Source organism: Candoia aspera, chromosome 2 (genome assembly GCF_035149785.1).
Source record: "Candoia aspera isolate rCanAsp1 chromosome 2, rCanAsp1.hap2, whole genome shotgun sequence".
Taxonomy (NCBI): Eukaryota; Metazoa; Chordata; class Lepidosauria; order Squamata; family Boidae; genus Candoia; species Candoia aspera.
In genome coordinates this window covers 178,356,613-178,372,618 of record NC_086154.1, presented here as the reverse complement: position 1 = coordinate 178,372,618, position 16,006 = coordinate 178,356,613, and the positions used below count along the sequence as shown (strand labels likewise).

General features: G+C 37.5%; 1 protein-coding gene across 2 annotated transcripts in view; it reads right to left on the bottom strand.

Annotated features, from left to right (window-relative positions):
- PTBP3 (polypyrimidine tract binding protein 3) overlaps positions 1-16,006 on the bottom strand; it is a 57,157-nt gene that overhangs the window by 31,405 nt on the left and 9,746 nt on the right. The window contains exon 2 of one of the 2 annotated variants that reach the window (XM_063294964.1): positions 13,171-13,204. The exons of the other annotated variant lie outside the window; for it this stretch is intronic. Within the exon in view, the coding sequence (XP_063151034.1) occupies positions 13,171-13,204 (34 nt within the window). The remainder of the gene's footprint in view (positions 1-13,170; positions 13,205-16,006) is intronic. 2 annotated transcript variants of the gene reach the window in all.

Genomic DNA, 16,006 nt, shown 5'->3' with positions numbered 1-16,006 from the left:
TGCAAATATTGGTATTTGAAGAACAATCAAGCTGGTCATAGAAGACCCTCTTATATAATTCAATATATTCAGCAAAAGCACTGTTTTATATAGCAATTAACTGTAGGGTTAGTGTATTAATATATCCAGATTTAATTGAAATAAATCCAGTTTAAAACAAACAACTAATATTCTTTAGTCCAAAAGAAAAAAAAATCTGTTGTAAAGTTGCTAATAACTGACCACTCCCTATTCATATTTGAAGAAGCAACCGACTTTAATATCCAAGCCTGAGTCATTCTTAGGCAGCACTATAAAACCTACTTGGGCTGGAATCTGCTACATACATACATACATACATACATACGTGTGTATGTGTGTGAGATGGGGTACTAGCTGCACATTTTAGTAAACAATAATTTGTTTAATATTGGACAAACAGTATGCTAGTGCTCACTGTTATTGCCTATTCCTCTCAAGATAAGGCAGAGAATACCCAGGGTTTGGATTTAACTTTCCTCTTCAACTTGCCCTGACAAATACAAGTTAGAGCTCTGCATTCATACAACACAGTAAACAAACTAGGTACACTACAACCTGTAGGTAGAAATTCTATTTGCTGAAGGAGTCAGATAATATGATTTGAGCAACATGAGGGGGATAACCACTAAGCAGAGTTATGGCTTAACTTGCCATCCAAACACGATCAATGAAAAGGACTAAGTATTGCTTAGGGTGGGAGAGGGAGGATATGACCTAACCCTAACCCCCTAGCATGGTGTAGGCTGTATGTCAAAATAGGAAAAATAATTAAGGCCTACAGTGCCATCCTTCATTCCCCATGTACATCAGAGACAGACTGAGAAATGGACAAGGCAAATTAATTCATAAGCAGATATGCCATGTTGGCTAGCAGCAAGCCTACTTTCCAACTTGGAAAATCCAGAACTTTGCGGGACTAACTACACAGTTCTGCAGTGACTGCCATGCACACCTACATACCTCAACTCCAAAGCTAGAAGGAAGGCTGGATATTGTCTGGCTGCCATGCAATAAAACCATCTAAAGAATATTAGATGTACAGAGTAAAACAGACAATCTCCTACCTGCTATGAAGCATTAGGTATAAACTGCTTGAATGTCTTTGGGCTGCAGCACCCAACAGTGTGTACCCTGGCATTTCACTTGAGAAAATCTGGGGGGAAGATCTCATCACTACAGTATTTGGCATTGTTGACCAATCCATTAAAAGTTATCAATCCTTGTCATTGCCAATGATAAACGGTTAAGTGCAAAGCTGTATTATTAAGTTTACACAGCATTAGTCCTAATATTAAATAGTTATATTTTAAGTCTTAATATTTTTAGTCTAACATGTTATCATAAAGAAAGTTCTTACAATCTCTTGCCAAGGTGTCTAATTCTTTCTAATTTTAGGAGTTTCATATTCAAGAAAAATATATATTAAGCGTAAGTTACTAGTTGCAATCAAAGTATGCCAAGCAGTTTCTTTTTTGCTCTAAATAATCTATGTCCCATTAGCAGAGAATTTCACTTTAAGGTTTGCAATTTCTATTACTTTAGACTTAATTTGGTGAAATGTAAAACTTATTTCTTAAAAACGTAAGACACACATAACTTAACTAGGCCTCCAAAACCACCACAGAATGCTATGTCCTGATCTACAATAACTGTCACCTGGGACCACCACAATGCATCCATGCTCCTGCAATATATTTAATACCGTTTAGCCAAAAGAGTTGTAGCAGCAAATTTCTTGCATACTTTGCTTAGAAGAAAAAACATGTATCACCAAAGAAATGTACCTCATTTTATGAAATTATTTAAAGCAATTTAGGCTAAAACAATCAATCCTGACACAGATAAAAATATTTTGGAGAAGAATTAAATGAAAAATAATTTGAACTTCCATTTTATCATTTATATTGTCCTTTAAAAAAATTAGCATGCAAATCTCAAAATTTTACTCAACGAATAAAAGGACAGGAAATATGCAGAAACACGCCAAGTTTATTTACAGGTAGTCCTTGAGTTACGTCCATTCATTCAGTGACCAAAGTTACAACGGCACTGAAAACATGGACTTGCAACTGGTCCTCGATGTTCTGGCCATCCCAGTACCCCTACAGTCATGGGAGAAAATTTCGGGCCCGCCTGCATTTATGACCACATCCCTGCCACTGCCGCCCCCAGCTGGCCATCATTCTTTGCCTGGGAAGAGGCGGGAACCCCAGGCAAGCAGGCTGGCAGGTGAGAGCTACAGGTGGGGTGGCAGAGAGTGCGGGGCTTGAAGTAACACAGCACTTGCTGTGGTGCGGAGTTTGCTGCAGTGATGGGACTTGCAGCTGGCCAGCACTGCTCAGGCTTGATCAGAACAATTCCAAAGGAACATTATAGTTCTCCTACAACCTACAGGTTTGTTCCTCTGGAAATCTGCCTACTGCTTATCATCTAAAGGTTTACAATTTATAAGCAAACAGCCAACACCTCCCCTTTTTCAAAACTTTTGGAGGGTGTTCCTGGGTACCCTTCACATAAATGTGTATACATGGAATCAGCAAAGACTGCAGGTAGCAGCATGTCAACCTATCTTCCAGGTCTGTTTTTATGGAAAAGGGAGAAGGAAGTGCTATGTATGCCATCTTGAGCTCCTGAAGAAAAGGCAGGATATAAATCTAATAAATAAATAAATATGGCTGGATTGAAAAATTCCATCTTCACTAAATATTTGTACCATTTGGGGGACAACTGGAAATTCTTTATAATGAAGTAATTTGACACATGTAAACAGCTTCTGGTACAGATATCTAAATTCTGTATAAACAAAATTTGATTCAGCTACAAACTTAGCAAATCCACATTAAATCCTATGCATGAGTTAGGCTGTTGTAAAGAAACAAAATTAAACTGATCTCAGTTTACAAGAAGCACCAAATGGAAGCATATTCAAGTATTTATATAGATTCAGAAAACAAAAGGGGGGAATCATTTAGATTTACAAATGGCCTTGGAAACTAAATATAGAAAATGTTTAGAAACAAAATATTGTGGAAGAGCTAGACCTATTCAAAGAATGCAATTTCATTGCACCAAATTACTTACATAAGATAACAAGCTTCACAAAACCAACAACATGCCTCTTTACTACTGGTTCAGTGAGTTGATCAGCAATCTCCCTAGAAACAAGGTTCTTAGTTTAACAGAGAGAGTGAGCAGCTGTTTCAGTCTTGCTTTCTCACTGGCACAGTTTGCGTGCAGCTAATTTCATTGTCTAATGTATCAATTACTCAAGTTTCCTGCTAGATCAGTATCAGGATCTGGTGTGTCTTTTAAAAAAAGCACACAAAACTGTAATTCAAGAGCCAATAGAAAATATGACAATCATTGAGGGAATTAATTCAGTATCTGTATATAGGACTAATAAAAATAAAGATACTTGAACTTCAAGAGATTCTTACCAGATGGTCAATCAGAAAGAGCTTAAAATATTCTTAAGAGTTCTCTTTTTACCAAATTGTTTAGGGGAAGAAACAAAGAACTTTCTGAATCAGTGGCATAAATAGACTCATGAAGTCTCCAAAAATACCTCCTGTGCTTTGATTCCTTAATTGGGAAACTCCAAAAATATCCTAAAGGACTGCTTTAAGTTCACTGTTACCCCTTTCATTTCTATGAAGGCCAGAATGGGGAAGCCAAGAGATCAATTGCATAAAATTGCATAGATTCTAAACACAATAGATCTTTGCAAGGAATCAAAGAATCAATGCAAGGAGTTCAAATAATGAATTTTTATACATGTAAAAATTGACCATACCAATGAGTATTAGGCAATGTTATATTAAGAGTAAAACCTCTTTATTCAATGTTTCATGGATTTGGTATGGTCAGAATCTATACTGTCTATGTATTCATTCTAGCTAGATTTTTGCCAGTCCATTTGAACTTTTAGTCCCAAATTATGCAATAAAGTGAGAGTTATGCTCCCAAATTTTCCACCAACTATGTGAACTGAAAAGCAAAAGACCTTCTGCAATTTCTGTAACAAACCTAAATGATTTTAATATTCTACCTGAGACATTTAGTATTTATGTAAAGTTACATGACATAAGGCTAGGATTTTATTTCACTGCCTCATTAAGAAAGCACTTTTAATAAGACTGATGAAGAAAAAAATAATCTATTTCATAACTATAAACTTTAACTATTTTTATAACTCCAAAATTTAGGGCATGTACCACTGAGACAGTGAAGGAAAATAAGTTATTAATACAACTTAACAACTGAGTGGTGACCTTTGTTACAAGTAAAAGTCTTTTTAAGGATTTTGTTACTGGTCTTATAACAAGATGAACTATGCTTTAAGCCCACAACTCTATCAATGAAAATGGAACTGGTGGTTTATGGATCTGCTGATTAAAAACGGGTTGAATATGGGAATAAGAGAACCTTGTTGTAACTTTAAAGAGGGAGAGATAATGAACTTGTTTGTAACTGCTGTAAAGACTGGAAGTCGCTTTTCTTTTCTACCTGCAGTCTTTTCTTTTTCTTTTTTCTGTCTTTTTAAATTTCACTCTATATAATTTCATATTTATCTTTTACTTATGTGAAAATCTTTAATAAAAATTATATTTAAAAACATTAATGAAAATATACCCTCTTCAATTACAGTGGATATAAAAAGTCTACACACCCCTGTTAAAACGTCAGGTTTTTGAGATATAAAAAAATCAGACCAAGATAAATCACTTAAGAATTTTTTCCACCTTTAAAATAACATACAAGCTGTACAATTCAATTGAAAAACAAACTGAAATCTTTTAGGGCAAAAAAAATAAAATAAAAATAAAAAACTAGAATAATGTGGTTGCTTAAGTGTGCACATCCTTAAACTAATACTTTGTTGAAGCACCTTTTGATTTTCTGACAGCATTCAGTCTTTTGGGGTAGGAGTCTCTCAGCATGGCACATCTTGCCTTGAGAATCTTTGCCCACCCTTCCTTGCGGAAGCGCTCCAAGTCTGTCAGATTGCAAGGGCATATCCTGTGCACAGCCCTCTCCAGGTCACCCCACAGATTTTCAATTAGATTCAGGTCTGGGCTCTGGCTGGGCCATTCCACAACTTTGATCTTCTTCTGGTGAAGCCATTCTTTTGTTGATTTGGAGGTATGCTTTGGGTCGTTGTCATGTTGAAAGGTGACATTCCTCTTCATCTTCAGCATTTTAGCAGAGGCTTGAAGGTTTTGTGCCAAAATTGACTGGTATTTGGAACTGTTCATCATTCCCTCCACCTTGACTAAAGCCCCAGTTCCAGCTGAAGAAAAGCAGCCCCAAAGCATAATGCTGCCACCACCACGCTTCACTGTGGGTATGGTGTACTTTTGGTGATGCACAGTGTTGTCTTTGCACCAAACATACTTTTTGGAATTATGGCCAAAAAGTTCAAAGACAAACATCCAAGCCTGGGTACATTTTGCAAAAACCTACATCAAGTTTGACAAAAGCATGTGGGAAAATGTGTTATGGTCTAATGAGACCAAGACTGAACTTTCTCTCTTAAGCCTGTCTTATTATGGAACTAGTATAATCATAAGCAGTCATATGACATAAAAGTCTATTGCTGAGAATAAACAATTAAGAGAAGACATCTTACAACAGAAGGGTTATTTTGAACAAACTCAGAACAATATGTGTAGGACAATATTTAAATTATTCTTATGTAAACTTCAGAAACACATTGTGCTATCTAAATGAAATAACTGACCAGGAACCCTGTTGCTTTTATTATGATGAATTTCTTCTGGTCATGTTTCTGATTAATTTAAATTTTAAGCAAGCAGAACAATATTTACAATTCTATTTGAACAAACTGCTCCAAGATCCCGGATTTCAAACTATTCTACTGTAGTATATATTAGAAACTTCTGGCCATGTTTCACTTCACAGGTCCTTTTTTTTTTTCCTGGAAAAACAAATTCTACCAATTCTACCAATTGGAGCCAGGAGCAAACTGGTGCTAAAAAATATGAACCCAGAGGTGTAGGACGAAGTGACATGCTCAGTGTACAGGTTTCTTTTTAATGCCAAAATTGGAGCTCTCACACGCATATACTCCTTCTCACAAAGCTTTATGACCTAGTTTAGAAGGGGAAAAACAATTTAATGTTTGCTATTTTGCCATTTTTTAAACCAGTGGTATTTTGAAACCACAGCACAAGTAACCTAATGCATCTTTTCCCAGGATTGTGTATCAGCTGCAGAGGAGAACACCAGATGCCCAGAAAAAGACAAAATCTCCTTAACAGTGTTCATGAGAGGCGCTATATGCATCTCCACACATCTGCAAATCATACTTTGCCCTTTCAATCTCAATTACTACTTTGTACTACAATTTTCCGGAAGCTTATTAAGGATTTCTTAGAAAAGGGGTTCTCAAATAATTTCAGGTTGTAGAACCAGTCAGTTAAAAAAAAAATTCCTGGAACCCCTGATCAAGAGACACAGTTCTAGTGATAGAAAATTGGCTGTTGAAGTAAACTTTTTTTTTTTTGCCCTCAGTCTCTCATGGAACCCCATTAAGTTCTCCTGGAGCTCCTTTTCACCTCTAGTCTAGAAAATCCTGTCTTAGAGATTAATGATGATAGTGACTCTTTTGACAAGACTCCTAAAAACAAAATGCTGAAGATTTATTCATCAATGCATACTCATAATAGATTGGGTATGTTTGCACTTCTAACTCATACAGTGTATACTAAAGCCACACTAAGAACTTTCAGTTAATTAAGTACATCCTCTACTGCCAAAAGTGGCACGTGTCCTCCAGATGGCTACATAACAAACATCACAATCCCTTGCTACTGGCCTTGCTGTTTTGGAATGACAGAAGTTGAATTCTGGGAGATCTCTGGAGCATCAGTTTGCCTACTACTCCTTTAGCAAACAATCTAAACAAAACAATCTAAACAAAAACAACCTACGCTATCAAAGAATTATTTTGCAGATTAGGACACCATAAAGCTAACATTGAACAGCTCAATGTAAAACAAGTTAAGAACTTTGCCAACAGAATATAATGACTGCTTATTAAACTGCTAGTGCTAGGAAAGAACAAATAGGCTCTTTTAAAATGTTCACTGCTTCATATTAGTTGTTAGGATTTGCACATTATAACAACTCTCTTCTACAGACAGACAGAAGTGGTGAAGCAGATTACAAACAGATTGAAGAAAAACAGCAAATCTAGAATGAAAATATATCTGTAACCAAACAAAGTTCATGGCATCAAGAGAAAGATACAACTTAAGCTAATGAAAGTGTCAGACCATATAAAATAAGCTTATTGTGCATCTGACATGAAACCTAAAGATATTCAAACAAAATTGTGATTAGCAAGAAAATACACTGATTTTTTAAAAGCCACTGCATGTAATCTGTATAGCTTTCTATTGTTTATTTCTCTGAATTAGTCAAGTATTACATCCAAAAGTCAACTTTCACCTGGTATGCCTGAATGAAATGTCAAGATGTCTACTGGTAATAAATTACCATCATTTGAGAGGCAGAGCAGACCAAATACTTGCAGAGACTAAGGGTCATATACATGCAGTATTCTCTTTCTGCTGTATATCCCTGACAATAGAGCGTTCTCCATACAGGTGCAAACATCCTAGAGCAAAGAGCACAACAAAAGACAGAAGCATCTTTTTGCCATCTTCTTAAGGGAGAAAAAATAGTTCAGAGAATGCGTAATTTCTGGAAGTTCAAGTCCTCTAAGCCAACCTTCTCTGCAAAGGATCCCTTAATCAAATGAATGAATGAATGAATGAATGAATGAATGAATGAATGAACGAACGAACTGTGAATTTCACCTTAAAGCATGGGTAAGGAATTCTCCATTTCAATAACCTTCCATCCAATTCTGCAAATTCTTCTTGTGGAATGGGTCCTTCTTTTTCCTAACGCTAACATGTTTCCCACCAGTGTTTTTTCTCCATGAAGTCTCTGACACCTATATTGCTCAGGAGAAGACTAAGAAACCATATATGTGAAAAAAAGAAGGAAATCATATGTGTAAATGGATTAATAGTGTGTATATGTATGTGAACACTGGCAGACAGAAAAGTGAGGCATTTGTGTTTACTCTTGACTTTTGATGTATCCTCCTTTTCCAGGCCATCATTACTTTTGCTTGGGGAAATGTGACCTTCTGGGGAAAGGGAACTCTTGCTCTTGCTAGAAAGACCTTGAATCTGACAACGCCTTGCTTGGGAGGGGGAGAGTGATAGCTCCACCTGGGGATGGCTGGCCCCATAGCACCTCTTAGTGATTGTGTTCCATCTCCACTTGGATTTTTCATTCATTTTATTATATCTTAATGGTAATTTAGATGGCTGTGTTTTTAGTGTTATTTTACTGTAAACCATCCAGAGTCCCCCATTGGGAGAGAAGGCCGGTGACAATCAATCAATCAATCAATAAATGTGTTCCCCCTTAGCCCAATTTTCGTCTCTTGACTCATGAAAAATCTGATACTGTAACGCATTATATAATATATTGTAACGCATTATATAATTTGGTAGTGGTAGGGGCTTGGATGATTCAGAGCATATACAAGAAAGGGAGACTTTGAAAGGTTCCCTTTTTAAGCTACAGGTAGTCCTCGACCTACAACAGCAATTAGAACTGGAATTTCCATTGTAAGCAGTGTGATCATAAAGCGCGACTGCATTGCTTAGCAATAGCAATCCCTGCAGTCCCGGTTGCCATCATTAACTGAAGCCCGCAGTCGTAAGGCAAGGCAACTTCCTGCCTGCTTCCCACAACCAAAGTCAGTGGGGAAACTGACAGGAAGTTGCAAGTCCCAGGCCTGCAGGCAAGTAAGTGGCTGCTGCTGGATGGGGGAAGGGGCAAGGGAGTGAACTGGGGTGTAGGGGAGGGCGTGAGAGTGCGCAAGAAGCACTGTGGATTGGGGAGGGTTGGGGAAGGTACATGAGGGTGCGTGAGAGGCACTACGCAGGTCAGGGAGGGTGCGCGAGAGATGCAGGGAGGGTGTGCAAGGGCGGGCCAGGGAGGGTGTGCAAGGTGATGTGTGAGAGCCACCCCGCAGATCAGGGAGGATGTGCAAGAGGCACTGCGGGGGCCAGGGAGGGTGCGCGCGAGTGCGTGAATGGCCAGTGCAGTGCAAGCACAGAGGGGCTGAAGGAAGGTGCGCAGGTGGGGGAGATTTACCCCAGCGACTTGTGACCTTTCCTGCCAGCTTCCCCACTGGCTTTCTGGGGAAGCTGGCAGGGAAGGTTGCAAATGGCAATCATAATGATTGTGGGGCACTTGGCAACTGGTCATAAATGCACCAGGATGCCAAGCACCCAGATTGCAGTCATGTGACCGCAGGGGTGCTGGGATGGCTGGAACTCTGAGGACCAGTCATAACCACCATTCGCTCAGTGCGGTCATAACTTGAAATGGTTGTGGCTCAAGGACTACCTATATATTACTTAATGACTGCCCTGTTCAGTGACCATTTGAAGTTACAACAGCATTGAAAAAGTAACTTTACAGCTGGTCCTCATACTTTCAACCATTGCAGCATCCCTGCAGTCATGGGATCAAGATTTGGACACTTCTCAACTGGTGGGCATTTATGACCATTGCTGTGTCCTGTGGTCACATGATTGTCACCTGCGCACTTCACAGCCAGCTTCTGACAAGCAGAGCCAATGAAGAAGCCAGCAGTAAAGTTGCAAGTCACAGTCATGAGATGTCTTGCTTAACAACCACAGGTGATTCCCTTAACAACCACAGCAGAAGTGAGGTCATAAGTCTGTCATGGTCATGTGATGTCTTGCTTAACAACTGCATCGCTCAGCGATGGAGTTGCCGGTCCCAATTGTGGTTGTTAAGCGAGGATTATCTGCATACCTATTTTAGGCCCTGCACAAAAGTTTTCATGTGTTTCCTCTGCTACCAATTTTCAGCAATAATATTCAGAGGATCATCAGGGCCTGCAGATCACCTATCCCTGCTGTTAACCAGAAATAATGGATGGCATCCTAATTATAATCAACACACGTAGTAGTAAGATACATTTCTCAGACACCAATGAGAACTTCTAACATGCCACAAGAAGACTGAAATGGTACTACTTCTCCCTCTCACCTTTTTGGAAAGACGAAGGACTATTTTAACATTTCAGTAATATATTGCTACCAAAAATAAACAGGTGAAATTCTTGTCACATGAAAAGTTGCTTACGTGAAGCCATTTTTTATTCAACTCATAAAATATACTTAGAAAATGGTGTCTGAATGTGTGCTTCCTATTTTGGAATTACGTTATTCCACCTTTCAGCAATAATCCAAGCTGTCTTCAATTCTAGAACGTAGAAGGATCTCATAAGACTTCAGAACTATGCTCTCAACATGATCTACAGCTTTTCTTCTCACTGATATGCTACAAAACCTGAAGTTTGCTGTTTGTATAGTACTCCTCCAATAAAATCCAAGCACAGGTAGACCTCAGTTAACAATGATACTTGGGACCAGAATTTTCATTGCTAAGTGATGTAATCATAAAATGTGACATCACATGACTGTGCTGCTTGGCAATGGCAGTTCAAGCAGTCCCCAGTTACCGTTGTTAACTGAGAACCACACAGGTTGTTAAGTGCAGTTCTCAGGTGATCATGACTTCCAACTTCTTGCCAGCTTCCCCACTGACTTTGCTCGTGGGAAGCTGGCAGGGAAGGTCGCAAATTGTGATCACGTGACTGTGGGATGCTGTGACGGTTGGAAATCCGGCCCGGTTGCCAAGCTCCCAGATCGTAATCATGTGACTGTGAGTGCGCTGTGCCAGCCAGAACGTTGAGGACCGGTCATAACTACCACTCGTTCAGCACTGTCACATGTTTGAACAGTCACTGAACAAGTGGCCATTAAACAAGGACCACTTGTAACTTAAACATTCAACCTAAAGAATAATTTAACCTAAAGACCCTAAATAATTCAGCTCTGCTATAACACACTGTTAACTTCCTGGTATGAATATACAGCAAGAGAAAAATAAAAGGACAATAGAGGGTTTTACTTTCTAAGCCTGTCAATGATACTGCCCTATGTCTGTAGTCCAGGGGCATACACATTCACCAAACTCTTCGTTGACAGCATACACTGAGAGCAAAAACTCTGGAATTAAGGTAATTTTAGCATTAAAAGGGGATGGCAATGACACATACATCCTGGAGAAGGCCTACTGATGTGGTTGCTAACTGTTGACAACAACCCGATGGCACATAACAATCAACTGTGCATACAGCTCTACTGTGACCATCTGCAGCTATTTTAAAAACAAAAATATCCCTACATCACCTGAACATTTGTGCTTTCATCTGTGTGCAAATACATACTATTTGCTATAACACTATAATTACAGCACTCAAAATATTATATGAATTATCATATTACTCATTAGCAGTACCATGATATTAATGATTCGGTTCAATAAGAAGTCTAATCATCAACTCTCTATAGCTCTTGTAACAAAGCCATAACATGATGCAATAAGTCTCTTTTTGAATTCACTGTAGTACATTGCCAGAATTTAGTTTTGTTTTTAAATCCTATCCCTTATTAAATCAATGTTCTAACAAATTATGGTATTTGTTTATATGCTAAACCTTATCTTTAAAAAATGTGCGACAAACGTCTAATAAAAACATTCTTCCTTTAGAATGCATTTTTTTGTACATCTCTTAAGGATGCATTTGACAGTAATGTATTTCTTTTTCCAAAGTTTGTTTAAGTTCATAAATTGCGTTGCCTTCTCAAATAGCTCAAACAAAATTCAGCATGCATTTGCTCTATGTTTTTATATTATATCTTTTTTGTTTTTGAGGTCACAAATCTATTGTATTCTCTTATCTGGGAATGAGACTCAGTTAGTTCAACAATACTTACTTCTAAGTGGATATACTGTACTGTATATATAGAATTATAATACACGGGTTCTTTAACTGAAGTGGCTCCTATAAATTATGCATAGTCAGAAATTTTCCTGAAAACATTTATCATTAGGAGTAGGCAACAGGATGCAACCATATCTTCAAGGTTACATATCCCCCATTCATTTGCACTGGCCATACTAATTAAGATACTGGGAATTATAGTCCATTGAATTAATGATGCTCATAATGATGCTTTTAATTTGGGTTGTATTTTTATTGTTAGCTGCCTGGAGCTTCATTTTTTTTAAATAGGAAGGCAGAGTAATCCACTGAATAAATAAAAGTCCTAAATATCTGGAAACCACCAGTTGCCTATCCCTGCTTCATAACATTTAGCAAAGATTAGGATACAAATAATCTTTGTGTAGTTCAAAACTAAAGCTCACAATGTCATTTTCATTGTATATGGTGCTTAGGGATTACAATGCTATTCTAGACAGAACTTCTGAAAAGCATAAGAGTAGTTGAAGAAATATTCATCCATTTGTCCCTGCAAAACATTTGAAAGCGATGCTTCACAAAAAGTATTGGCATGAACAAAGCATCTCTTTTTGAAATGTTAACACAACCTTTGCAAGGCTCATGTAGGTATTCTGAACACCTCCCCTCCCTGACTCCCTGTGACCTGTGTATGCATGCCCAGAAACACTTCAGCTGGGACTACCAATACAGTGAATGAGCTGTACACATGTGAAGACAGCCAAAGACAGTTTTCCAACAGCCACACAAACCTTGCAAAGGGCTTGGCTACTTCAGTTCTTTGAAGAGAAGGGCTTCATTCACACTGATGTGCTCTATGTTCCTTTTTTTAAAAAACGCTTTGGACTGCTCTATTCAGCACCCAGAGTTCAAAAACAGGTTGCAGATTTTTATAGTTACTTACCTTTGAACAGCATTCCAGCACAGGAATGGGGTGAAATGCACATATTTTACAGCTGGACTGAGACGCAGCATGTTAAGTTATTTACTATCCTTAGTTGAATTGGAAGAAACATAAATTACGAACTCTTTTAAGAATTAAAGAGTTAAGATCCACTTCATGAGAAAAGAAATTGGACGGAAACAAAGCAATGCCACAAGAAAAAAGAAATGATGCACAAGTTTCAATGTGTTATCCAGAAATAATAAAAATGTGGATAACAAGTTTATATGAAAGGACAGAAAAAGATTCCTACCTTTAAACCGACTGCTATAAGATCTGTAACAACACTGTGTGAAAACAAATGGGAGAAAATGGAAAAGTTAGAAAAGCAGTTATTGTACAGGCAATGATAAATAAAGCTAAAGGAAGAAAAATTATAAGAATGAAATGAGTTATGGAGTGTTTTTGCAAAAGAAATGGGACAGTTTAGTAACATATAATATGAAAAAGAGAGGCTTAGAAAGAGCAATCAGATAAAACTTTGACCAACTATTGTTAAAGGATTCCTGTTCTATTACACAGTACAAAAGGCCTTTTTAATTTACTTGCCAAGCACACATATGGATAAAACATGTCATACTTTTTGGAGAAAAAGTCTCTACATTCACATATAAAGAATCAGAAGAACTATAAAGAATCTAATGAACCATGCAAATAAGACTGCATCCCACATTACATCTTTAAGGATGGTCACATTTATTAGTGAGAAAAAGTATCATTTCTTTTATGTGTTGTCTATATAGTGAATGCCACTATCAGAGATATGTATCTTTAAAAAGCTATAGTAGATATAAGTAATGGGAAACAGGTAGTAATACTCTTTTAGGGAGAATGTTTTCATAAAAATAACAGTTCAAAAGCAGTATCATACAGTCTTCTCAAAGAAGCAAGACAACCCCTAATGCATCCAAGCCTTATCATAGAAATATATTTCAGTAGGAATCAAAAGCTATGACCATGCTGGCTGAGGTTGTAATCCAACCCATTTGGAGGGCACCCAGTTGGAAAAGACTGAATTATATTAAGCTAAACAATGTAACCACATTAACCATCATTATATAATTATTTCTGCCTTTCTTAAATCCAAACATAACTAATCCAAAATGGAGGTAACATTTTCCACAGTGTGCCTCTATAGCTAAAATGAACTGTAGTCTTCCACTTTCAGTACTAGTACTCTCGGACATACTCTAGCTAGAGCGAAATATCACTATCTTAAGAAAGTCTAACACTTGAGTTGCTGAAATAATGATGCATTGCATCAATCAACTAACTTCCTTTCTATTAGTCATAGATATAAACATAAATCACCATAACAATGCAGCACCACTGAGATTGCTAAACAAGAAATTTGACTGAAGGGGAATATCTGTTCCCAGTTTGCATTACCTGGACAAGTAGTTTCAGATATGGTTCCACAAATTTTTATACAACCTCTTTCTTAATCACAGTTCTTTGACAAAAGAACTATGCCTTATTGGATAAAAATGAACATTCCTGAACAGGTATCATCAAGCTATGGTGGTCTTCATGCTTCAATTAATTCTTTCATAATCCCTAGCTATTAGCCATTCTGTCAGGAATTTATGGGCCGTTGTCAAGTTCAATTAAAAAAAATCTCAAGGTCAACATAAACTGAAGCAAATTTAACACAGTAACTCAGCAATACACGTATTAACTCAGGAGAGTCTGTACATTGCCTGGTAACAGCCTTAGGTAAATCATAATAAATGAATACAAAAAACTCTTGTGTATACATTACAATAACTAAATTCAAACCTGAATGGAAAGGAGGAATTGACATGTAAAAGTTGTCATGTAAGGAGTATTACATGAATTTTCAATTTGCTCTTGCTTATCCAAAATTAAAGGACTGAACATCCATACATATACACCAAGAGTTCTTATGGCAAGACAGACATTTCTATAGCCAGAATTGAAGAAAAGGTCACAAGTCTCATAAGCATTCACAATGTCTTTCTTACGATATGTAACAATAAAAAAATAAGCAAAAATATTAATAACACAACAGTGTATTTTAATAGAATCAGAAAATACAATCAGAAAGAAATTTAAGCATAATGATTAGAATGAACTAAAACTGAAGGGTAAAAAATCCATATAATATTAAATAAGCATTTACTGTGTGACCGCACTATTTATCAGAAGCTTCTAGACTTACTGCAATAATTGTCAGAAAATTTGTCATTTAGATCTACTTGCCCATAGCCAGAACTAGGACGTTAATGAATGAATAAGCTTAAAGTTATGACTACAGGCCCAACTGTCAAATAAGATTTGGTTCTTCTGATAATGCTGTTTAAGACTTGTACAAGAATAGGAACAGCTAGATTTTCCTAGTTAAGGTGTTCAATTGTCAGAAATTAAGTGCATATATTTAATCCTGAATCTACATCGTTTACATCTGAAAAGTTTTAATTCAGAGGGTAGACTTTGTAGGAAGAGTAGACATTGTAGGAGAGAGCTCTTCAGTCTATGACAGCAAAAAAGCTTCCACACAGAACACACCACCAAATCTATCATCTATAGCCAGGCTCTATACTACAACCACATTTGTTCTGACCCACTTGACACAGATATTCAACTGATAGAATTGTAAGAGGCATTCAGGAGAGTGAACTACCCACCCAATGAGATCAGTAGACAAATCAATACAGGTAGGAGACAAATCAATACAGGTAGATCAATTTCAGAGAGGACCTATTAAAAGGCAGACCACAGAAAAGAGAACAAAAAAACACCACTGGTTGTCACCTGCAGCTTACAGCTCAAACCACTCAAATGTATCATTAATAAACTACACCCCATACTGAACAATTGACACTGCACTTTCTCAGGCACCGGTTGGCAGGCCCATACTTGAATACAGACAACCACTCAACCTAAAGCAGATTCTCACAAGCAACAACAAATACTAGGACAATGATGCCAACAGGGGAATCAGACCCTGCAACAAACCCAGATGTCTGCCTTGCCCCCATGGACCCCAACAAGTACACAGATGATTAGAAGTGCCTTTTGCATGAGCTTCCTCCAGTGAGATATATACCACCATCTGCCAGCAATGC